This window comes from Tyto alba, unplaced genomic scaffold (assembly GCF_018691265.1).
Source record: "Tyto alba isolate M040663 unplaced genomic scaffold, T.alba_DEE_v4.0 Super-Scaffold_20000042, whole genome shotgun sequence".
Classification (NCBI taxonomy): Eukaryota; Metazoa; Chordata; class Aves; order Strigiformes; family Tytonidae; genus Tyto; species Tyto alba.
Genome location: NW_024881293.1, coordinates 3764380 through 3788912, shown reverse-complemented (window position 1 = coordinate 3788912; position 24533 = coordinate 3764380). Strand labels below are relative to the sequence as shown.

Sequence of the window (24533 nt, the reverse complement as noted above, 5' to 3'; positions counted from 1 at the left end):
CAGCATTTGGACTAGAGAATAGCTTGGATAGAAGGTACTGATTTCTGCAGCAGAGAGGATGACAGAAGCTGGAGCTATTAGGCAAGTCAGGTTACAACACAAAATACGCAACGGGATCACTCTTCAGAGCTTATTTTTGATCATAACTCGTCATCCCTAAGAGACAAGTGAGAGAGGAAGTCAGACCAACTACAGAGTACCCTCAGATGTCTTCTGACAAGCACAGCAAACTTTCAGGATCTCTATTTCCACCCCACTCTCCCCAAAGAAGCACACAGACCCACACTGATGTCACCTTAACCAGAGCCCAGTGTTTAATCGATTGCAAGGGAGTGACAACTGCACAGTGGTTGTGCTGGGAAGATACCCACTGCACAGCTGTGGTATGGAGTCTTTAAAACAAAAGTAAAGAAGTGGAGGCAGATCCATCTCATAACAGAGTACAATGAAAAACAACTTATGCATCTGGGGATTCTGAGGGCAGCATTAGAAATAATGATGCCTCCTAAGGACTAGCAAATACGCAGGCCTGAGGCATCTCAGCATGACTGAGATGAGAGATTTGTCAGCACAACTGACTCCCCAACATCAGTACTTAACAGCAGGCAATGGATCTAAGGTTTGTTTTTTATATATATATATTTATATTTATATATATAAAGCGCCTATCACCATATTGATAAACATTCTTTGGAACCACTCTGATGGCAGAGGTAAGAGCAGGAGTCAGCCTGTTAGTACCTCAGCACTTCTGCTTCCAACCAATTTACAAAAAAAAAAAAAAAGCCACAAGACTTTGCTGCCAGCCTGCCTGGCTGGTGTTTAATACTGCTACTCCATCAGGGTTGGAGGGAGACCTATTGTGAATGGCAACAGTTTGCACTGTGACTTCTCCAACTGTGCTGCAGAAGAGTGCAGGTGTCGCAGAAGGGCAGTGGGACATGAAGGCTCAGACCCGTTACCAGTCAAAACGTCTCAGCAGCAGGGAGCTCCTATTAGGAGAGAGCAAGCTGACTTTGGGCACAAAGCTCTCACTCTCTGTGCTTAAGGCTGAGTCAGTGACCCTTCTGGACTCTTTCCAGGTTTCAGAAGATCACCAGACAGAAATATGTGTCAGTTATAAATATATCACGTCAGTTGCAGGGGGTGAGGTGGGCACAGGGAGGGGAATATTTAGAGTGGGTGCAGGGATGAGAGAAAGGAAAAAGACATCTTACGTTTCCAGCACTGGAAAGAACAGTTTTGACCTCACGCAATAAGTCACTGGACCTTTTCAATAGTCTTATCTGGCTTATGCCCCATCATCTTTAACACATCATCAAAGGGAATGTTGGCTGGCAAAGGGTTAAACAATCCCACACAGTGGAGAGCAAATCTGCAGTCTGCTGGGAAGGTCCCAACCACATCACTGACGATCTCAGGGTCCAACTTGAAGGAAGGAAGCAGCTTCTCAGCCTCACACATCGCTCAGGGCCTGGAGACAGCCAAAGACAAAAAAGTGTCAAGATGGACCTGCTGCAGCATTACCAGTCCTCAACAGAAACACAACCACGGCATGTGCCTTCATCCCTAGGATACTCTAAGGAGGTTTTTTCTGGAACTTCCAGTTGTAACCTAGTTCGGAGATGACAGAACAATACAGAAATACAGACTATCCTTCAAGAAGGCAGACTGAGCTACGCTACAGCATCCTTTCTTTAGCCTCTGGTTTGCTGGAAACCACAACCACATTTTATCTAAGGCTTTTGGAGCTTTCCAATGGGAAACACCAGTTTTGCAGGCTCTTGGACTTAGTTTTGGTAGGTGAAGTAGGTGATCTGCCATCAAGGCACGGGACATCAACCCAAAGAACAGTTCCAAACTGAACTCCAGTCCTCCCAGACTGACTCATGCTCTGCTATGTCATACAAAATGCTGTCCTGCTCTGACTTGCCCACAGAAGCCTTTAGGGCTGCAGGAAATCCTCAGTGCTGTATACTCCCACTCCTGCCAAAGAAAGTCATACCTCATCCCTGATGGAGGAATAGTAGCAGAGTCTTGCTTACCTTCCGTGCAAACTGTGGCAGAATGAAAGCTGCCCGATGAATGTCAGAGTTGTAGTATTTCAGACTTCTCTCCTCTACTTGTTGCTGTGAGAGCTGCTGCACAGGCTCCCGGAAATTTGTGTTCTGCCAAAAAGAAGCCAGGTAGCTCTGTAGTGTTTGGGTAATGAGCAAAAGGCTGTGTGACAGGCATCCTGATTCATGGCAGAGAACCAAGAGGACTCGCAGAACAGATGACTTTCTGTTCCAGTATGAGGTCAAAGGTTCTGCACAGCTCCAGCTCCAAGGGCTGGAGCTTACACTCTGTACCTCGTGTGACTAGCCCTTATTCACAGATGTCAGTGTATGAGGTCAGACTGTGTGTGAGCCATGTGCCAGATGAAGCTGTCAGATTGTGTCTGAGCATCTAAGAAGCAAGGCTTTTGCTCTTCAGAGCAGAATCCACATCTGCGTTAAGTCAGGCACAGCGCATGCTGCCAGTGCCCCAGATAAATCAAATACAGCAGCAGAAGTGCTGCTGGCTCCCTAAACCAATGTGACAGTTGCTGTAATGCAGCAAATTGGGAAGAGCTGACCCCAGTGGCCTGACACAGGGTTCCCAGCCCACATCCTAACACCGACTCTCACTTGGAAGCCTCTGAACAAGCAGATCACCAGTCGCAAGCTGATTCTTATCAAGCAGGTGCCCACTTTATAACAGCCAGCAACAACAAGCCAAAGCCTTCACAGACTCTGGGAGTTGGTAGTGGCTTCCTCCCTTCCAAGTCTGTTGTGCTAGAGAGAAAACCACGTCCTTTTCTAACGCAACTGGTTACACTACTGGTCAGTTCTGCACTTCATTCAGCACTGAGCAGGCTGCACTGCAGCTCTGGGGCCCTGGGCTGGCAGAGTGTAGAGGCCCCACGGCTGGGACAGGTCAGTGCCGCAGCTCAAGCCCTGTGAGGGACAGCCTGAGGCAGGCCCTGCGGGTGCTTTCAGGGAGTGGAAAAGGGCACTTCAGGTGCCTCAAACTCACCGGGTTCTTGCTGCAGAGCATGAAGCCAATCTGCCCGCTGGGATATGTGGGGATGGTGCAATAGGCGTATTCCACAACAGGGAACAGAGACTTACAGAACTGACGCATCTCCTTAATGAGATCCAGGTGCAGCCACTGGCACTCACCTACAGGGAGAAAGGAAGACAAGATGCAGGGTGAGAACTGCCCCTCTTCTCTGCACAGGCCTGTGCCAGGTTAGCAGTGGTTCCAAGTCCAAACCTGCTCTGCTCCGCACAGCTCATGTAGTTTCAAAGGCAAGATAAGACCCTTACGCCAGTTTTACTAAGCGCAGTCCAGCAGTTAAGGAGTTGACATATACAGATCAAAACTGCTCCAGTACCTGGGAGCTGAAACGGATTTCACTCTTTGTGTCATGTCTCCCCAAGAAGCGTCCCCTTTGAGTCTCACACTTCGCATGCAATGATCTGGCATCAGCCTCTGCCCAGAGACAGCATCCTCACCTTGGCAGCAAAGAATCCCATCTTCTCGCAGGGCTGTTTTCATCAGCTGGTAGTAAGATTCTTTGAATAAGCTTTCTGCAGGACCTGGGAGAAAAGTGAGTAGAGAGAGATGTCTAGAGAGAGACTAGAACGGTACGCTTCTGAGAGTTTTCAAAATGCCCAGGCTGCACAGGAAAAGAGACCTTTCAAATGTTTTTTCTGTGATCACAAGTGCTGGAGATAATCTAGAAGCACAAAGTTTTGACCCTGGGTGAACCCCAGCCTGCACCCAGCACAACAAAACCCTCAGGATTTTAGCTTTGCTCAATAGCATGCCCAGGACCTTTATCAAAGAATGTCCTAGCAGCTGCCTCTCGCTTCAGTATTTTTTTAACCAAACTCCTGCTCCAAACTGCCTTTTTGAGATGCTTCTCTGCATTGACTATAGCAAGAGTGAAGGTGACTCAGGAACTCTTCATTAGGTCCCTAAAATGAAGTGCCATTACTACATTAGGTCCCTCTCTACCTCAAGTTTTCTCCTTCAGATATACAGCAACCTCACTATGGCCATCTTTAGGCTAGGTAGCTACCCCAACAGCACGTGAGCCCCTGTTTCACTAGCGGACACATGTGCAAAGCTGTCTTTGCCATCACGGTGCTGTATCCCCCATAGCACTACTGGATTCAAGGATCAACTCTCTGCCAGAAGCAATAGCTGTAGGAGTTGAATTTTGAGGAAATAAATGTGACAGCTGGCTTGAAGCCTTGCTAATACAATCTTCTGGTCTTCATTCTTCCCTTTCTCTACCAAAAGAACCAAGTCAGTGACAGTCTTTTGACCTGAAAGGGGCCTGGGCAGGCTGGCATTACTTCTAAGAGGCAGGAAGAAGAGAAAGGGAGGAGGAGTGCGGAAAGCAGTGCCCTTTTATGGCCAGAATTCTTACCCATGGGGTCAGACGAGTCAGTGATAATCACATCAAAGGCTTCTTGATTTTGTTTCATGAACTCAAAACCATCTCCCACGTGCAAGGTCAGCTTAGCACTGGAATAGCCCACTGCCATCCCTGGGAGGTATTTCTTAGATACCTGAATCACATCCTGCAACACAGAGAGCACAAGTGGGTCAGCGGGGACTACTGGAAGCTACTTCTCAGGCTACTGTGCAGCTGCAGCTGAAAGAACAGCACAATGAGTCATCTCCTTCCATGCCTTCAGCACAAATCCGACTCGCTAGCTAGATCCTTAAGAGCTGTCAGCATCCTTAGCCAAGAAGCTACGCTCAGCCCTTTCCTATGGCCTCAGGGTTCAGTGACACTGTTGGTCTGTCCTTGCCAAATTCAACAAGAACAACTTGGAGCTTCAGAAGCTCCCTAAGGAATTAAGAGAATGATTACAGATCTGACTGCTCTGTGCTCCTTTTCCCTGCAGACATCACTTGCAGAGGTGATCTCAGCTAAAGACTTTTCTTTTTTTCTTCCTAGATAAAATCATGCCAGCAGGTTTCTGGACACAAGGTGAGAAATATCCCCACCTCTGCTCTACAGTCATTACATCCATCCCCTCACAAGATACAGTTTTATCTCTAAAAAGGTTAGAGAGCCACTGCCTTAGGCCCAGCAACTGTACTGAACACCACCAGCTTCTCACAGCTGGCAGAGACAAAAAAATATGCTGGTGTCAGGCAGTGCTCGTTCAAAACCAGGCACATATGCCTACTTAGCTTGGCAGAAAGAATACACAGCCTCATACAGCAGCATTTCCTAGTCCTAATGCAGCCTCGTTTTGAGGAGACAGAAGAACTTTCTAAGAAAGTAAAATAACAGCCGACTGACAGGAGGAGGACCAGCCCATCTACCACAGAAACAAATACCCCCCACTTATTTCCTGCTTTTAGTCGCAGGAGACTGCTTAACAAAGTGACCATCCTCCTCTGGCAGGAGCAGCGCTCTGTTCCACATCGGGGGAGAGGGAAAAGCGGCAACTTCACAAAGCCAGAGCTCTGCTCCTCCAGATCCCACGCTTGGCCCACGCTGGCCTGGAAGGGCCTCTACTGTACGTGTGTGAAAGAAATCACATGGAAGAGGCAGCCAGCTGCCACGTAGATGACTCTTAAGGCAAAGAGGTGGCGCTGTCAGTGTCACGCCAGCAGAACCGGCAGCAAACACACTCGCTGCTGACAAGGGACAGCAGGTGAAGCAGCAGCTCCGGGGGATGCTGTGAAGTAAGGGCTGCTTTTCGTTGGGCAGCCTGCCCGTCTGACTGAAAACCCCCTGGGGTGTGGGCAGCTCGGAGCCCAACGCACCTCATCGATTTCACACTGCACCACCGACTCCACGGTTGGGTGTTTCACCACCTCTCGCAGCACTCCCCCGTCACCGCCACCGATGATCAGCACCTGGGAGAGGAAAGGGCAGAAAAACCGGCCGTCAGCAGAGTCGGTTCAGCGGGAGTGGTGGGGGGGAACTTTGACGGCGTGGCCTAAAGGGGACGGCTTGAACCGCAGCACGCAGCAGCATCCCCGAGCTCATCCTGCCCCGGCGCTCAGAGATGTGCTGCGGGGGCCCAGGGAGATGCTCCGTCAAGCGCCGAGCGTGGGTGCGCCCGAAACAGCGGCCCACACCAACCTCTCGCCGCGGCAGCCCCGGAGGAGCCGGTCGGGAGGCCGGGGGCCGGTCTGCGGGCCCCGGGGGCCGGCTCGCAGGCCCCGGTTGGGGGGAGACCGGGGACGACTCACCTTGCGGGGGTCGGGGTGGCTGCAGAGGGGCAGGTTGGCGATCATTTCCTGGTAGGAGAACTCGTCCCGCTCCGTGCACTGGATCACCCCGTCCAGGACCAGGACGTTGCCGTAGGTGGTGCTGGGCAGAGCGGGGAAGCGGGGGTTGGAGCCGGCTCCGGGGCCGCGCTCCCCCGCCCCCTTCCCAGCGCCGCAAGGCCCCACCGCATGGCGCTGGGCGCTCCCCTCGCCAACGCCAACCAAACCCCCCTTTTCCCCCCCGCCCCCGCACCGACCGACACCACCCCGGGCCGCCCTCCCGGCCGCCCCCGCACCTGCGGAAAACGAGTATCTCCTGGTAGCGGGAGCGCTGGTGGTGCAGAAGCTCCTCCACCTGCAGGGACATGGCCTGCCCCGGCCACAGCCGGCACGTTTCGCGGAACCAGCCCTCCCGGATCAGCGCCGCCGCGCCGCGCTCCATCCCGCCCCCGCCGCCACCTGCCCGCGCCGCCGCCGCCGCCGCCTGACCCCGCCGGCGCGGGAGCCCACGCGCCCGCCCCGCCCCGCCGCCCCCCTGCTATTGGCGGGGCCGTTCGCCGCCGCGCCCCTATTGGTTTAAAGCGGCGGTGACGTCGGTGCCAGCAGGGTAGGACGCCCGAGCGCTCCCGGTAAAGGGGAAGGGCGGGGGGAGCCACGTGGGGCAGCGGGGAGAGGGCGCATCCGTGACCCGCCACGGCCCCGGCCCACGGGCGGCGTCCACGCAGCCTGCCCACCACCCCCCCGGAGCCACAAAGGTGGCAGCACAAGCGGAAGCCGAGGCGCTGCGCAAAGCTCCGCCGCCTGCAGAAACGGCAAAGTGACCAACAACGGTGGGGGAAGGAGAAAAAAAAAAAAAACAAAACAAGCCAACAGCAACAAAATAGTCTCGCTGGGATGTTTTAAGGGTTAGATATAAAAGTAGAGAGACCTTTCTAGCTTTGGTGTGCTCCAGTGTGCCCGCGGAAGCGTTGCTAGAGGAGGGTGCACGCTGTGAAGGGCCGATGGTGGGTTCTGCCCGGAGCAGTTCTCCAGGCAGGTTGGGCAAAGATCTTCTTCAGCAAGGGCTGTGTGAGAGCAAACCAGGCTCGGGTCAGGGGGTTCTGGTGCTGCAACTTCAGCCGACTCACAGGTGCAACCAGGTGAATAAAGCAAGGATGGATTTGCTATTCACTTCCATTAACGGTATTTTTAAAAAGCTATGGCAGGAAGCTGTGACTCACAAAGGGAAAACAAAAAGGGGTAAAATTCAGATCATCCTTGAAATGCCCCCTCGCATGGAATTTTAAGTGGAAGACTTAAAGAAACTGGAGAAATTTTAATATCTCTGCAGCCAATGGGGCTTTTGGTAAGACTTGATTGTTCTTCAGGTTCCAGAAATACTGGAAGTGGTAAAGCTGACTAGAAGGGGAATTGGCAGCCCCTGCAAACACACTTAGAGACAATTACTATTTAACTGCCTCTTTTCAAAAACATTCTCCAATATTCAGCCATGCAAGTAGATTTTTATGAGCAGAAAGGGACCCTGTTCTACCATTACAATGCTGCTCAGTTGGCACTGTTCACACCAAGATACCTAAGGAGGAAAAGCCCTCCTCTGTTCCTTCCACTCCCTGATTGCCAGAAATATGAGAAAAGATTGAAAACAAACAAAATCCCAAACCTCCTCACAGTCTTTGTAAAATAAAGCCCTCGGGTTAGGAACAGAGAGGGAAGTTTTTACCACTACCCACTCAGTCCTTGCATCTAGTCTAACAGATAAGTCATTGCCAAAAGAGGTTAGCATGAAATGGAAAATCCTTAGGTCACAGAAAGAAATCCCAGGGTGAGGAGAAGGCCTTTGGGAAAGGGAGCAAGATCCATGGGTCAGCACAGTGACCAGCAACCCAGGAAGCAGCTCTGCCACTGATTTAATGTGGCTTCAATCACATCAGCCCTACCCTTCAGTACTCCCGACTGTCAAACTCTCATGTTGCTTACCTCTTTCACAAGCAGCATTACCAGCCTTCAGTTGTCAGCATTTAGAATAAGCTCTGCCATCCATCCATCCAATTATGGACTGATACCCTTTCTACAAAGACTTCAGGATAGCTCACTGTGGGTATTTAAAGCTCTGAAATGTTAGTACAGCTGTACTGAGACTCAGTTGCAGTACAGAACCCCACTGGCTTTCCCCAACCAAATACTGCACTCATTTTAGCCTTATTTTTTTTTTTACCTTCTACCTAATGCTATTATTTTCACTCCATAACTTTATCATGAAGCTACTCGTCTCTGATCCAAAAAGTACCCTACCTCTTTTTTCCCCCTTAACATAAAATCTTTGCTTCAAAATACACAAACACTGCCACGTAAACACACTCAGTTTTCATATTACCTTGTCTTGTAAGAGACGAGCTGTGGTTTGTAAGCAAGGTCTAACATAAAAGACAGTCTGGCTTTATTTCCTTATCTGGACTGCTGGCGTGTGAGTCACATCTACTGATTCTCTCTGTTAGTTTTGTGCTGGCTTTAGAGATGCCAGGAGGTTCCTCTCATACTCCACTGACATGCTGGTTCTGGACTTTAAGTAACTCCAAGAAGTGACAAGTTTAGCCTAACTGTTTGAGGCCACAGGGTAAACTTTCAAAATTAGAAACAAAGCAACATTGTGAGTATAATTAGAAAAAAACCCAATGTGAATATAATAAAATTGACATCAATTAAGATGTTTTTCCTTCTGAACAAAAAGGATTTTAATGGATTTAAAAACATTTCTGTACAAAAATTGCTCAATGACCGGTATTTGCCTTCCCATGGTGACAATACTTCTGACTATTGTTTTGTTCAGCAGCAAATCCCACAGGTCCTGTAACAAGGACTATCTCTTTGGCCAGTGGTGTCTGGAACCCCTGCAAAAGACAGTTACAGAAAGACTTTAACTCTTGCTCTAAATTCACTTCAAGACTGAAAACCTATGATAGGTTAACAATGATTCTATTGAGAAAGGGTCATGATAGAGACAGAACCTTTCTCTCTCCGATGCTGCCCTTAGGTAGTGTTGTTCTTCTATGACTAAATACATAAGGATCATGCCTTCCAAGCTACACATCAAGCATCTATTCAGAACAACTGTTCATATTTGGCATATCTTCCTTCCGAGCTAGGCAAATGCTCTCCCTCCCCTCCTATCTTTGTGGCCAAAGTGACTCCCATATCTATTAACACAAACATTTACCTCAGCGTTTCAAACCTTCCACCCAGAATTGGTTTTAATTCCATTAATACTGACTAAGCTTTTTTTTTTTTTTCATTTCTTTTTTCCTTTAAACTGACGTCAAACTGTGATGCAACCTCTTCCCATTAAAGATGTGCTTAATCTCCCACAGCAATAGAGGACAATAGCTATGCTTTGCCCATAGCTCCAGGGCACAGGCATGAAAACACTCCACCACTGTGATGAGAGCAGGTTGACAACACACCTATCAGCTTTCCCTGCCAGGTAGGACATGCTTCGGTTTCCAGATTGTTGAAGTTTGTTAGCTCCAGCAAATTTCTGCACAGGAAAAAAAAAAAAAAAAAGAAAACACCACCATCACAGTGAGGTACTTGCCAGATACAGTATATTCCATGAGGTCATGTGCTGTCAGGTCCCTTCAACTTCAAGGAGCACTGCTCGTTTACACTGTGAGCTTCATGTTTTAGAATTTCTTTATATGCATGTGTACTGAATGCATCTGAATAAATGCTGTTCTACTAACATCTCGTAACACGTCTAACCTTGAAATGTGAGGCACAATACCCCACTGATGACAAATCTTACCCATCTAGACAGAAACCTCTGTAGTTGTCCCAAATTCACCAGTCAGTTTCTTTTTTTTTCTCTCCTAAAACAAGTTTCAACTGACACAGCAAAGGGATTGCATGGGAAGCTGTCTCCTACATTATCAGGCACAAACTTGTTCAGCCTCTAAAATACGATTTTTAATGAGTATCTAAGATGCTCCCTGGTACCATCGGCCTTCCAGTTAAACATGCAGGAAGGCAGCATGCACAGGAAAGAGGCTGAAATGCAAGAAATGAGCTTCAGAGCTTAAAATTAATGCGCGAGGGCCCAGTGAGTTCATGCATGGGCACCCTATTACTTCATGCCTGAACGCCGACTGACGTCACGCATCAGTACCCGAACACTCCACACACGAGCACTATGCAGGGTATACATGGGGGGTTTAGATAACCCAGGTCTGCAGGGATGACGTGGGGTGGGGTGGCACCAACACAGGAACCTGTGCAGGTCACAGGTGTTCCTAAGTATGTGATTGTTTATGTTTTCTTTCTTCACTTCAATCTCTCAATCTCAATTAGCAATAAATTAAGTAAAAATTCTTTGAGCTGAGACTGTTTCCCTAATGACAGTACTTGGTGGAGAGTGTGGGCAACACGCAGGCCTGACATGGCCTGGAATAACTGCACTGAAGGAGATTTTTGAGAGTGCCTTGAATTTGGTATTGGGAATTTGTGCTGTTGTGCTGTGGTCGAAGTGTCACACCTGTGATGTTTGGAGGCACAGATGTGAACAGTGCATGAAGAGGTGGGAAACAACAAGAGAGTCTGAGGGGCCTCAAGGAAGCTCTTACTGAATGGGAAGATGCTGTAATACGAAGTATATGCTTGTGATTGAAAGCTGCCCTTCAGTACCAAGTGCTATTAGGGAACATTCTGCAGAGCCAGAAAAAGTCATCTGCTTTCCCCAGCGAGTCCCCAGCTATCATCAACATTTCTGTTCCTTCTTTCATGACATGCCCGTACCTTGCCTGTGTAAGCTTGCTTGGCAGGATCAAATTGTGGCGACTGCTTCGATTTGCTGCTTCCTAAGGGAGAGAGGAGAGAAGCTGTCACTAAAATTTTCCACAAAGAACAGTGCGTTCCACAGTGTTCCTCTGATGATAAGGTTTCACTGCAGTCTCCCACATGCTAAAAAACAGAACAGTCTCTTAAGGGCAGGAGATGCTTTTCAATAGATACTTGTTCCAAAGGAGTCAAATCTCCTTTTCCTCTTAGTTCCTGGGGTCCAATTAAACAGATGACTTCCTCTACAGAGAAAAGAAGCAAAATCTGAATCCACAGCCCCCTTGGCCAATGGTTCTAGGATTTTCTTTCCAAATCGGTGAAGGGATGCTAAGCTGTACATTCCCCAAGTTAATTTCTTTTAGTATTTCCCTACTGTAAGGTAAGTGCATTATAACAGTTTGTACTGTCTTGGCACCTACATTCACACACAGCCTTCTCAATGCTCAGCTGGCAACATTTTCCACAGCCTGCAGCACTCCAGCAAGAGATCCAGATCTTACCCGCAAACACTTTGAAGTTGGACTTGCTGTAATCAAAGGGGGTAAACTGCTTCGGTGCTTCCAGCTCCTCTGGTTGCTGGGAGGCTTTTGGCCGTTTCTTCTCTTGTTTTGGCAGCTCTGTTCCTGTTTCACTCATGACTCTCTCCCTCTTCTTATTAGCTTGTTCCTGCTGTGAAAGCAACCCACAGAATAGAAACAAGGACAAGTTCAGGGGAGGAGAATGAAACATCTCTGTGTAGGCATGAACACCAGCATGCAGATGAACTGCCCAGTGGACCTATGCCCCAGTGACAGCTACTGCCTGTGGCAATAAGAGTGTGGGGAGAAAGCACTGCATTCTTCCTTGGGCCTAAACTGCTTTTTTATTTTCCTCACAGCAGGGACTTTTCAGATGAAAAGCCAGGTTGTCATTTCACAGGATACTAGAGGCTGAGATCTGCTGTGGCCCCACAGGCAGATTTGGGGGGAAACTAGGCAAGTGAAGAGCAGAGAGGTGCAGCAGTGGGAAACAATCCCTTACTGAAGATATGGAGGGATGCAAAGATTTGCACAGCACAGTTGCCAGGGGTCTGTTGCTACACACAGGGCAGAACCACAGAAAGGCCACTATCAAAAACCATTCAGACATTTCAGAGTTGTAGGGCTCAGGGTTTCATTCTGAGCTTTGTTATGAAGGTCAAAAGGGGCAAAGACTGGAAGTAGGGGATTCAGTGACATACCATAGCTTGTTGACGAACTGACACAATATTTTCTGTTGCCTCTTTATACACCTTCTGTGCCTGGTCACGGGCAGCTATGGGAACAAACAAGCATTACTGTAAAAAACACGAGTAGGTTAGCGAGGAACTGAGAAAAGCAAGCAAAGCAGCTTGTAGCAAGTCTCAAACTAGAGTACAATCTTTGTCAAACAATGTCATTCATCAGGAAATGCATCATCTAAGGTCTTCTTGTAACTGGGAAATAACCTATGTGCTTTGGGAAAAGCATGCTAGCCAACACACTGAAGAAGGGAAGAATGACTGTACCTGACTGTTGGGCTGCTTTCTTTTTGGTTTCTTCCTTGGACTCTTTCTGTACTTGTGTCTGACTCATTAACTTCCATCGATTGCTGATCTGCAATGAAAAAAAATTACCTGGGATCACTTTCTTTAAAGTTTTATGGCAAAAGGGAGTTTATAAACTTGCTACCACATGCTGGTCTTCATTATGAGTACAAAAGATCAAATTGGATTGTAAAAGAGATTAAGATCTGCTGCACCAGGTAAAGTAAAACCATGTGCTTTAAAAGTTCAGAGCTACAAACAAGCCATGAGAACAGACACAGACTGCAGTAGTAGTTCGTAGCTTTGACAGACAGGGAATGTACAGTGGAATGTCTCCAAACCCTGGTTCTTTGAAGCATATGAATACTACAGAAACAATGAACTACAGATTGAGAAACATGTCAAGTTTCTCAAAACTTACATTCTTTCTCTGAGGAGAATTGAAGAAAAAAAAAATTCTATATTGCTGAGGTTCCCAAAGGAAAATAAGCTACTTATTTGTTTCTTTCGTACTACCTGGCAAGAAATTTTAGCACAAGTCTTACTTCATAAATTTTTGATGACGGGTCAAACTTTGCAGATTGTGAGACATAGGCAGAATTCTGTTCTGAAGGTAGGTACTGTAGAGAGAAAAAACCCATTTTGCTTTAAACACAGCACATGATGTTTAGCTCATCGCTAAAATGCTACTGAAAATGTTCCAAATCAAAAAGTTCATATTTAATAAACATTCTACAAATAAAACACCTTTTGGAAAAAGAAAACTTACCACAGCTATGGCCAAGGTAAATGTTAAAGAAAAAACAACCAAAAAAAACCTCGACAAACCAAGCCCCAACCACACACCAGAAAAAATTGTTTTGATATTATTTTCCTAGTAATTTGCCACTCCAATTCTATAACAAAGTATTCTATTGTTGTACTGATTTATTAGAAGAGTAAAATCAGCTCACTAATTCTAGCCATAGAGATGAAAATGTGATGCAAATTACAAAACCCTCAAACTTGATTAAAAAAACAGTGAGAGGGCTGTTTACTGTGTAGAAAGACATATATCTAGAAGGCATTTCAATGTGTTTTGAAAACAAGTCCGCACGTGTGTGCTTTGCAAGGAGGACAATCTCTCCATTCCAGTAAGAGAACAGCATCTGATGCTCTATCAAGCTCTTTTGGATACACATAGAAAAATAGCTCAGAGCATCCTCTGCACTAGGTAGTTTATGAGTCCCACTACAAATATGTATTGGGAACTTTTACCATTCTAAACGGATTTTCAAAGGACTCCATTATACGCTGAGCTTTCTGCTGCGCAGTGGTTAAAGTCTTCTCATTTCCTTCATCTTCATCACCTTCCTTGTAAAAAAAAAAAAGGGGGAGAAATATTAACATTAATAATTTTTGGTTTTAGCTACTGCCATTTCATGCATGTTATTTCTCACTCTATCTGAAGTTCCACTGTTGGCAGTAAGCCTCCAGAGAGATGCAATTAACTTGCTGGCTTCCTAACCTAGTTGTCTTGGTTATGCTATATGCTTGATAGGAAACCAGTATCATTTCCATGCATGTCCCATCTTACCATTTCTTGCAATACTTTCACAATTTTATCAGATTATTAAAGTATATTTTCCACTACTTAAATGCTGACACTATCACAAATATGTTGCTTACACGGAATATGCTGACAGTGGCAGTAGCAACAAGACATGTTGACTCTGGCTGAACACCCTGAATATTCGTTGTCCTCTCACTGTCTGAGAAGAGGCAACCATGTTCCAAAATTGGTGCAGGTTCTACATGAAAAGGAGACAAATTTTTTCTTAGTTACTTGTATATTCTACTGCTCTTTTGTGTAATGAGATCTCACTGAAAGTTTCTTCAGGGCTGCTTATTTCCCCATGTCAAAGCCATATCATGTCATTATTGGCACAGTTTTTAGGTTAAGTTCAAATTACCTAAGGCAGAATTGTTCTGAAAACCATCCATAGCAATCCGGGAACTGTCATGTGGTCCAAAGAAGATATTCTCCAGCCTCTGCAGAGAGATTCAAATTACAAACACCATTAACACATTACTCTGTGAATCTGTATATATTTTCACATTGCAGAGACACATTAATGAAAATCGAAATAAAAGGGTGAAATTCAGAGATATTCTCAATATAGCTCACCTGACAGAGCTCATTGCATCTGGCATCAAAAGGCTATCTCTGTGCAAACCCCCCCTGGCTAACAGAGATGCTTTAATTCATATGCACAAGGAGAGTAAACGAGTCAGCCTTAGAAACTCATTTGAAACTTCTCTTCTTACATATTAGTCAATATAGACTAACACACATGAAACTGTCCAGCAGCTAGAGTGTTTGCTGATGAAGCCTTAAGTGTTGCTATTATGGTGGTTTGTAAAATACCAATTTAGGGCTGGTAACGTTAGGAGGCTAGCACAGAAGAGTAACATTAAACTAAAGTGGAGAAACCTGTAAAATGGCTGAGAGTAAACAATTTACTAGAAGCTATAATTCTGCTACATTTGTTTCCCAGTTTAAGGCTTAAGACATTAGGTAACAAGTGTTATGTAAACAGTACCTCAGGGTTGCATAGAGGTGCTCTCTTCTTCACTGTCAAAGCCATCTCCGACTAGAATGGGAGAGAAAGATGTGTTACTTAAATGCACCTGGCTCTATTTCTTCTATGCTGGCTTCATAATCAGTGTTTTTAACACATTTATTACAAACTAGCAGGTAAATAAAATGACATTATTTCTTCTTCTCATGCAGTGTTTGCATAGAGATACATTTAAACACTTCACACAGAAAGGACACAGTCATGCCTACAAATGGCTTTGTTCCACTAAAGGAGGAAGAGTGTACTATTATCAACATGCTGATAATATATTTTAACTAGTGAACCTCTTACACCTAGGGTTGTTTTTTTTACTTCACCATAGTTGTAAAGGATTTATGAATCCATTTACATGGCCAACAAATTCCGCAAGGCCCAGTTTTTCCTCATGGAGGCAGATATGATGTGCAATGTAAGACAGACAACTGTGCCCTGTCCAAGCAGTGTCTGTTCTTTTACTGCTCTAGTTCTCCAGGAAACTACACTGTGTGTCAGCCAGCACACAGCAGACAACAGGCAAGAAGAAGTTGCAATATATCTTTCTGCTCTGCTACAGAACACTATACTCACAGTGTTCAAAAAGCAAACTTCAGCCTACACATCATCACAGGTCACCATTTAGCTCCAGTCCCTGGCTTATGGAAAGCAAGTGATGAGTCTCTTGTGTGGTACGAGCTACTCTTACCTTGAGAAGAGGCATCTCCCGGGCCTGCTGAATGAGAAGATGCAATTCATTAATCTGCTGGCGAACTAGTGGTGGGACTGGATTACAGCAAGCAATGACGCCCTGGGGTTCTCTAAAGAGAGATGAGAAAAATTCAGTGTGCTATATTTATGGCCGATGTTAGGTATTTGCATTCAAAGGACATGCAACCAGATATAACCACAGTCCTGACTGTGACAGAATAAGACAAGTCAGATTAATCTGTCAGAGTTTATTCTGACGAAAAATTCTTCTGTACCACATTTGTGCAGATAAGGAGAAACCATTAACTCAGCTCTTCTCTCACTTATCTTTTCTGTGGTCTGTCTGCCTCTTAATTTTGTTCCTTGTTCAGTATTCATCTATGGAAGCCAAGCCCAGCAGTGGACTTGCATTGAAAGATGCATTTTTATTATTCTCAACTACAGATGTCAGATGATGAGTGGCGAATGTTTGAGGAAAAGGTTGTATAAATTTGGTCTTGGCCCCCACCCTCCATCCCTTTAGGAGAAAAAAAATAAAATGCTATGAGGGAACTCATCCCTCTCTTGCTTTGTAATACTACAGAAATCTCAGGGGGGACATGTAACATATAGCAATGCAAAGAAATGTGTTTTATTAGTGGAATAAAATAAGAGAGATGTATCTGAGAAGAAGTTTGGAGCCTTCTGAAGGAGTATTGCTATTTATTTCTCTTCCAAACTGAACAACTATAGAGAAAAGCAGTACTGACAGATGGAAGGAAGAAACCAACTGTAAAAGTAATTACACATTAGGAAATGACTTGCTGGATATTAAAATCAAGTAAGACTCCTCAAGGATGAACAAAACTTACTTGGGCAGTTCCTCTGCTATCTTCAACAGCATATGATTCGGTAGCACGTATCTACAACACAAAGAGGCGGTGTGAATGTAACCGAATGTTACTCTTAAAAATACCTACAAAGTGCACAAGTCTGCCTCAATTACAAGGTCTGAAAAGATTAAACCAGTTAAAAAGAAATTAAGTAGAGCTGATCTAGATACCTGTAAGAATTTACTGCTAAACATAACAGGACTTCTGTGTAAAAAGCAGCTTGAGGTAGTACACTAATTTCCACAGGTAACAAAGTGGTTCCACCTTGGGGGTAGGAAAGGTACAAGCCAAGAGACTCACTGAAATATTAAGCCAGTGCCTGTAGCAAAAGGCTTCCTACCCTGTACTTTCATCCTCTTGACGTGCCATCTTGTCTCTCCATGCAAACAGCAACCTAAATGCTGCTAGCTGCTGTGTGTTAAGATGCCTTTTCTGCCTCCTGTAGAGCTCAAGGTAGGATTCATCTGAAAAGAGGGGCTTGATGTATTTCTGGACAGGAAAAAAAGAAACACTCATGATCAGTATCAGATTTGTGTTTTCTAGTTTGCCTTGCTTCACTGATACAGACAGAATCTCAGACAGACATAAAAAGATTGAATAAACTCAGGTACAATGTGTCTCAGAGCTTTTATCCTAAACTACTGGTAGGAGCCTATCCCTGAAAAGAATACATCTCATCCATTTTTATCAGAAATCCACCCCCATCAACTCCAGGAACATCTTTAGACATACAGTATCTTCAAGCTTTACTACATTAGACAAGGCCTACTTTCACAGACAGTATTTTCTACAGGCACAACGTAATTAGCTCATAATGCAACTCCAGCTAGGCTTTGAACTTCTAGGAACATCCAGTAGAACTGGAAATGTAACATCTCTCTTGGAAAAGACACACCTGAAAGCATCAGGAGGCCAAGGAGTATTAGCGTTGAAAAATCAGCAAAAAGGCATCTGAATCCAAGGATTTTAGTTAGTGAAACAAGTGACTGCATATCACTGAGTCAGTCTGTACAGCTGTTTTCAGACACACACAGAGGGAAAAAGCCTGCATCTACGCAACAGCCATAGAATAGGCAAAGGACCTTCTGTCCAACTAAACCCATACTCTGATCCAGGTAATCCAACCAGGTGAAGCTTTACCTTCAGGCAGATGTCCTTGCTGCGTTGCCACACAACCTGCAGCTGAGTGGGCTGCTCGTTCCCTCTCTCCCACAGTGCCTCCCTCACTTTATCATAGATGTAGAGCAAGTAGTGAGTGTCATCACGAGCATACTGAATCATTTCTTCTGGCAAAGGTCTAGAAAAAGAGCCAAAATCACATTAATCCATTTCAGTTGCCCCACCAAACTGTCACTTCCCTCTTGCAAGGCATATTAAGGTGAGCTGCATGTAAAACACCACCAAGAACCAATATGGAAATAATTCTGCTTTCTTACTGAAGGATTTGCTGGGCAACAGCAGCAACATGCTGTGCACTTTCCAGTTCAGACGGCATCTTATTCACATGCTGGAGAGCAGGACTGCCATGTAGCTGTCAGCAGAACTGCTTGCTATGGTACTTGTCATAATTCCTCTCTCTCTGCAGAGCCTACATGAAGTAGACCTGGGATCTCTGCGGTGCGCAGGGTCCATCTCCATAGCCAAGCTCACTGCTCCAACAGCATACTGCTCTACCTAGTGCGGGTGACTGAATGTTTTTGTGGGGGCTCTAGAGGAGCAAATACTGACTTTCTCCATAATACTGTGGTGGTTAAGCACTGTTCCCAAAAAGCAAGTTTCCAGGAGCTTTTCATTACTTAATCTTCCCAGAACTACTAATTTTCTAAAGAAACATGGGAAAATGTAAGTCTCAAGAGAACTTAAATCACAGCCAGGTAAATGCTGTGCTTGTTCACTTTGAGAATAACCTCCAACTGTGGGGCTTGCAACTGGAAACATGCTGCTGTTCTAACAATACAAACAAGGGTAAGTGCTACCTTGCAGCTGAAGCCCATTTAAGGGGTCAGTTTTTACCGTATCCTCCAGTCAGCCAGCTGGTACTGCTTGTCAGCATCTATATTGCAATACAACTTTAGCAAGTGGTCCAAAGAATGCTTGCCAAGATTGAGGAGACGAGCAGCTTGGTGAGTATCAAACATGTTCACCAAGTACAGACCAAAGTCTTTTTGCAGCCATTCCACATCTGAATCAGCACCATGAAGGACCTTGAAAAGCAAAAAAAATTGAGAATGATATGAAGAACATTTCTACTCCAGGCTGGCAGTACTGTGGTTTCACATTCATGTGTCTAGGACCAGATTTCTCTTCTCTGTTCTTGACTGTTAAGTGCAGAACTACTAAGTAAGGGCACTTGGCAAGTAACTCCCCACTATATCAAGGAAGCAGGCACATGAACAAGTTACAATGAAAGCAGAGCCAAGCGACCAAGACAGAGCACACAGTGTGCTTTAAACTATAATAAAGCTTTAAGTAAGGGGGCGGGAAGGCATTCTATAGGCGAGTGGGTGAATCCGGGAACAGACCTTCACAATTGCAGGGTCTGTGAAGGTCTCGTTGAGAATGTTCATTTCGCTGCGCAATTCCAGTGTATCAATAATGAAGTCTTCTGTTCGTGTGGAAATCTGCATCAGACATGTCAAGCCCAGGAAGCTCCTGTAGGAATGGTGCTGAAAAAACGAGAGATGTAAGCTAGGATCCATTACAGAAGTAATACTATAAAACAAACAGCACCCCAAGTGAAGGAAGAAAAAGTAACAGAGGACTTCTTAAAGACAACTGGATGAGCAAGCTTTCTCTTTGCAGTCACTAGCATGACACAAAAAAACCACGGGATGAAATTGAAAGAAGATCAAATTCAGTATGAAGTGTGCAGCCAGAACTACCATGGGAAAACTTATAATATTGACACAGCTTAATCCAACCTTTTAGATAATATCTGACAGGTCAGGGTCATGACTGTCTTTTTGTGTCAGAAAGTACAAAAAGCAAGAGAAAGAAGACCACAAAAGAGACTGGAAGAATATAACGGTCTCCTAGGTAACAGGAGTACATGCGTAACTTCTAAACAGAAAAGGCAATTTGATTACCTCTAAGTCCAGGGCAAATTCTTTACAGTTCATAAGCTTTTCATTTAGTTCTACCAGCTCATCCAGTGTGGTGATAAAATGACAGGGTGTTTTCTTGATGGGCCTGTATATCTGGCAGAGCAAATTATTAGGCATGGTATGTTCTCTGTCAATTCCCACTCCTGACCTCCACCCCCATTCCAAAATTCATCGAGTATGGCTGTCTGTAAACTTACTGCATCTGCAGTAAGTTTAAATTAATGTGGGCACCAACCTGGGGTTCTGGTTTCTTGAGAACTCCATCTGGTGGAGAAAAATGCTCCAGTTCATACTGGTAAGGGTGAGCAAACCTGTAGAAATTAGGAAGACAGGCGCAGACTAAATTTCAGTCATCTTTATGAAGCCATAGCATAGAGACTTTGAGAGCTATGGCGGTTTCCCTATTGAGCAGAAATTTTGTCCCTTATTAAGCACAGGTTTAAAATAACTGCAGATGTCTAAAGCAAATCACACGCAATGTAGTGTGCAGACACAAACACATGCAGAACCATTACACATGAATAGCATCAGCACAATGGGACCATACAAGTGCATGTTCACCAATGATACTCCAAGCACCTCGCTGTCAATTTAATTTCTTACATGTCTTGCTCAGTTTGCTGCGTCCTCTGCTGGTGTATGAAGTCTGCCAAAGCAGCTGGCACATCCAAGTCTTCAGGGCGCTCCTTTCGCTCCCGTCCACTTTTTGTGAGGGCTGAACAACCAATATGGAACAACTGGACTGGGTCCTACATATAACATGTTTGCAGCCTACTATTCTCTCCCCTCCACCCACCACAAAATCCTATTAAAATCATAAAGTATCAAAAATCTTGACAATTTAGACTGGCAGCTTTTTCTGTCAGCAAGATTTCTGTCTGCACCTCTAACGACAACTCAGCTACCAGGTTTTACCAGGCTGTTGTTAAGCAAGACACAAGGTGGTTCTGCTCAAGAGCTTGGAAGGAGATTGAAAAATCTTCAGGAAAATCTTTCAATCATTCCCAGTTACTAAAAGTACAACCACATCAGGGCAGACTAAGGATGATTCACCAGCAGCAGAATGACATGTTTCTAGGACAGGATGTTATGCTGACGGCTTTGATAAAACACCAAAAGCAAAGTTACAGCTGACCTACAACCAGGTACTCCTAACTAATTAGAAAGAAGTCATCACGTACGTTCAATGGTGGTAAAGAGAAGCAGCAGACTATCTGTTTGGAACAGATTATTTACTCTATATCAACAAGAAGATGCTGTATGCTGACCAACCCTTACATTACACATACATACACAGAGTCACAGAGTTACTACACCGAAGTGGTCAACATCTCCTGCTGTTCCTTGTTTTTACAGCCAATGATTCCTCCTCTAGACTGTGAGGACAGATTTATGTCAAATACTCTCAATAGGTTATCCAACAAAAAAAATAAACCCCTTACCTTCAGGCAAAGGTTTCAAAGCATTTGGCTTGATAAAAAGTTTAGGTACAAAGGGAGTGTTAGAATTGTCAATCTTTTCCCTAAACTTAAGCTGTGGTCGAACGATATTCTTGGCATGAAGCAGTCGAAAGGTTTCAGATTGAGTTCTCTTGTGGGACTCTCCTGCCTGTTTAAAAAAAAGGTAAACCACAGGTAAATCCCACATAATTGAATAGATGTTCGGTTTCTTTCACTCAGTCTGACCCAACATTCAGAAGAATAAAGTTATACCCCAAACTCCAAAGTGAGTCAGTATTTTGCAGTCAGTCCAGCACCTAAGAATGAAAGTTCTCTGAATCAGGATCCTGAATTCATATGAATGAGCATAAGAAAGGCTATTGTGTACATGAAACTGAAATGGCAATTGAAAGCACACAGAATCTAGAATCAAATTTGAATAAACGCAAAAAGGAAAAAGGAGGGATGAAGTTAGGACATATCAAAAAATGTGATGGAACATTTAACTACTCAACTCCACTGGAAAATAAGTAGTGCCAATGCTGGGAAAAAAGCTAAGGTAATACAGCAAACTGAGCACAGAGACCTCACCTTGCGGTTCCAGCTGGAAATGATCGTCTGTGGGGGCTGTAACCCAGCAGGGAGGACTGGTTGCTGGTTTTTGTTCACTCCGGCTGCTTCATCCAATAAAATGCCCTAAATTCCAGAAAAGCAAGGTGAAAAACAAACACCTGTTAAATTACCATGTTCAGCCACTTCAGTCAGACTGAATAAAGAAAGTCACACAGGTAGATACCTCCACAGCCATTTCCCCTGAATTCTGTGCAACGTGAGACAGACAAATGTGGGAGGAATATGTTAAACAACAGGAGTAGGGAGAGTTACCTCAGAGAAGTAGCTCTACGAATTTACAAACCTATTCTCAGGTTGTGAGATTACTGTGCCAAACTGCATTTAGTTTCTTCACAAGTCACATATTACCATCATTCCCCTTGGGCCATAACCTATCTGGCCTTCGTTGCTGCAGCCACTGGCCAAGTAAATGGAAATGTTTTTAAAATAAAAAGGAAAACCACCAGACCAAGGAAACACTAAACTTAACTGTGAAAGCACTACCACTGAAATTCTTGCAATGAAAAAAGAACTCGTGGCAACCGAACCATTTGTAAGAAGAACATCCAGAAATAATTTGCTTACCACTCTTTCAAGAATGACATCATTGGAGTCAACCAGCATATCAAATTTATCTTCCAGCTCTGTCACTTTGTTGCGATCCTTTATGTGGCTACGGCAGCCATGGTATTGCATCACCTTGCTCATGCTTGGAGGAGAACAGTACAGCTATTAGCAATTTGAAAGCAGGCATGCTGAACACTAAACCATCCAGTTCTTTTCAACTTTCTACATCTTAAAAGTTTAAAAATAAATCAAATGCAGTGCCTGTAAATAACATCACGTGAGCAGTGAATAGAAGAAACAACTACACAGTATTAAGTATTAGGATTAATTTCTTATGAACCACGTGACTTTTAAAATAGATGCCTAATACGTTTTATATCAGCCTCTGCTCTCTGCAGAGGTCTTTATCCAAATCATTATGAAAGGCCTCTTTAAGCTTGTTACTTAAACTGTCAATTGATAGAAAAGTAGTGAAAATTAAGTATGTGAAGCTTTTTATTTACAGTAAGTTTGGACTCTCAAAAGGAGGGTGCTACTTTCTCTTTTGGATTGGAAGTTATTAGCAACGGCTCAGAGATGCAAAAGCATCCTTACCAGTGAAGGAGACGGTCACCCTGTGTTTCACAGTATGCCCGGAAGCCAGGGAAGCTTCGGTAGAAGTCATACTCATCACCAGGCTGAGGAAGCCCATTAGATGCCTTTGTTGCAGCTACCACTGTGCCAAGAGCATACTGTGCAAGAATACCATGTTATTAGCATTTTTTTCAGTATTTTGTTCCTCTGTTTATCCAGAATATTATTTAATAGAAAAGCATTTTGCCTAGCTGGTGTGAACTGCGTGGTTCTAACATAATATCATGGAGCTTTTCAACATGAGTAAGTTTACACGAACTTAAGAGTTCACACAATTTAGAGACCTTTGAAATGGTGAGTCTTAAAACTCAGTCTAACACTTAAGTTCTGAAAAAAAGCTTGTTAAGTCATCAGGAACGCAGACAATTACTTTATTATATTAACAAAAAAAAAATAACCCTGCAAGCTTCCTGCCTGAGAACCGGTAGTCATTCCCTTTATTGGAAGCATCAGCGTGCACAGCTGAAATGCAAGGTGGCTGATGTCGCGATCTGTATCCACGGGGCAACGCCCATCGTGACAGGTCCAGTGCGGCCCTCGCGAGGGTCCCGACTCCTCTGCTTTTCAGGGACCCTCGTCGGGGAGGCGACGAACCCCCGCTCAGGGATGTAACTGGCCCCAGCGCTCCGCTCTGCTCCCCGGCACCCGTGGGAGCGCCCACGCGGGACTCCTCACGGGTGGCACCTACTGAAATGGGTGGGTGGGTGGGTGTTTCTCAGGCACCCCAGAGGTAAGAACTACAGCTCCCAGCATGCCCCGGGCCGCCCACGGCCCGCCGGGAGCGGTAGTGTGCGGCGCCCACCCCCTTCCCCCCCCCCCCCCTCCTCCGCGCACCTTGACGAAGGCGTCGGCGTCGTCGAAGCCAGGCAGCACCGCTACCGCGCCGCCCGCCTCCGCGGGCCGCCCCGCAGCCCCCCGGCTCCCCTCCGGCCCCGCGGGGCTCCCCGCGACCGCGCTGCCGCTCCCCCCGCCGGCGGCAGCCGCCATCTTGCCCTCACAGCCACGCGACGTTTAGACGATCTCGCGAGAACGCGGCTGTGGGGGGGTGGGGTGGGGGGGGGGTGAGTGTGTGTGTGAGGGCGGCAGAGCTGCCCTCTGGCGCCCCCAGGTGGCGTGGCGGAACAGCCCCCTGGGCGGGAAGAAGGCGGGGCCCGAGGTGCGGGGCCCTGAAGGACACCCCGCAGGGGTTGAAAGGGGCGAGATCCCCGGGCCCATTTCCCCCACACGCACCCACCAGTGGGGCACTGACACTGCCCCCAGAGCCAGAGCAGTGCCTGTAAAGGGGGCGGGGGCATTACCATCCAAAGCCCCAGACTGCTACCTCCCTGTTCCCCATTTTCAGGGTGCAGCACTGGCACAAG

General features: G+C 45.6%; 2 protein-coding genes across 2 annotated transcripts; both read right to left on the bottom strand.

Annotated features, from left to right (window-relative positions):
* Positions 1-291: 291 nt before the first annotated feature.
* On the bottom strand, positions 292-6788 carry SRM (spermidine synthase). The gene is made up of 8 exons (XM_042794821.1): positions 6567-6788; positions 6253-6373; positions 5821-5913; positions 4463-4616; positions 3540-3623; positions 3058-3203; positions 2046-2168; positions 292-1474 (listed from the first exon to the last, which is right to left on the bottom strand). The coding sequence occupies exons 1-8, from the start codon at positions 6710-6712 to the stop codon at positions 1457-1459; spliced, it is 885 nt and encodes a 294-aa protein (XP_042650755.1). The 5' UTR covers positions 6713-6788; the 3' UTR covers positions 292-1456.
* Positions 6789-8977: 2189 nt separating this feature from the next.
* On the bottom strand, positions 8978-24190 carry EXOSC10 (exosome component 10). The gene is made up of 25 exons (XM_042794931.1): positions 24007-24190; positions 23134-23270; positions 22558-22681; positions 21952-22056; positions 21364-21529; positions 20525-20636; positions 20157-20232; positions 19904-20014; positions 19340-19483; positions 18831-19021; positions 17958-18114; positions 17158-17306; positions 16797-16847; positions 15944-16055; positions 15223-15273; positions 14593-14671; positions 14309-14430; positions 13898-13993; positions 13186-13260; positions 12623-12710; positions 12317-12390; positions 11598-11766; positions 11056-11117; positions 9729-9802; positions 8978-9158 (listed from the first exon to the last, which is right to left on the bottom strand). The coding sequence occupies exons 1-25, from the start codon at positions 24157-24159 to the stop codon at positions 9128-9130; spliced, it is 2709 nt and encodes a 902-aa protein (XP_042650865.1). The 5' UTR covers positions 24160-24190; the 3' UTR covers positions 8978-9127.
* Positions 24191-24533: the final 343 nt, after the last annotated feature.

Coding starts and splice junctions, on each gene's coding strand:
- SRM (XM_042794821.1), bottom strand. CDS start 6,712: ATGGAGCGCGGCGCGGCGGCGCTGATCCGGGAGGGCTGGTTCCGCGAA. Junction 5,914..6,252: donor GCCACCCCGACCCCCGCAAG/GTGAGTCGTCCC, acceptor TTCCTCTCCCAG/GTGCTGATCATCGGTGGCGG. Junction 2,169..3,057: donor TGCTCTGCAGCAAGAACCCG/GTGAGTTTGAGG, acceptor TCTTTTTGGCAG/AACACAAATTTCCGGGAGCC.
- EXOSC10 (XM_042794931.1), bottom strand. CDS start 24,159: ATGGCGGCTGCCGCCGGCGGGGGGAGCGGCAGCGCGGTCGCGGGGAGC. Junction 22,057..22,557: donor ATGTCATTCTTGAAAGAGTG/GTAAGCAAATTA, acceptor TCTGGAATTTAG/GGCATTTTATTGGATGAAGC. Junction 20,233..20,524: donor CAGCAAACTGAGCAAGACAT/GTAAGAAATTAA, acceptor TAATTTCTACAG/GTTTGCTCACCCTTACCAGT.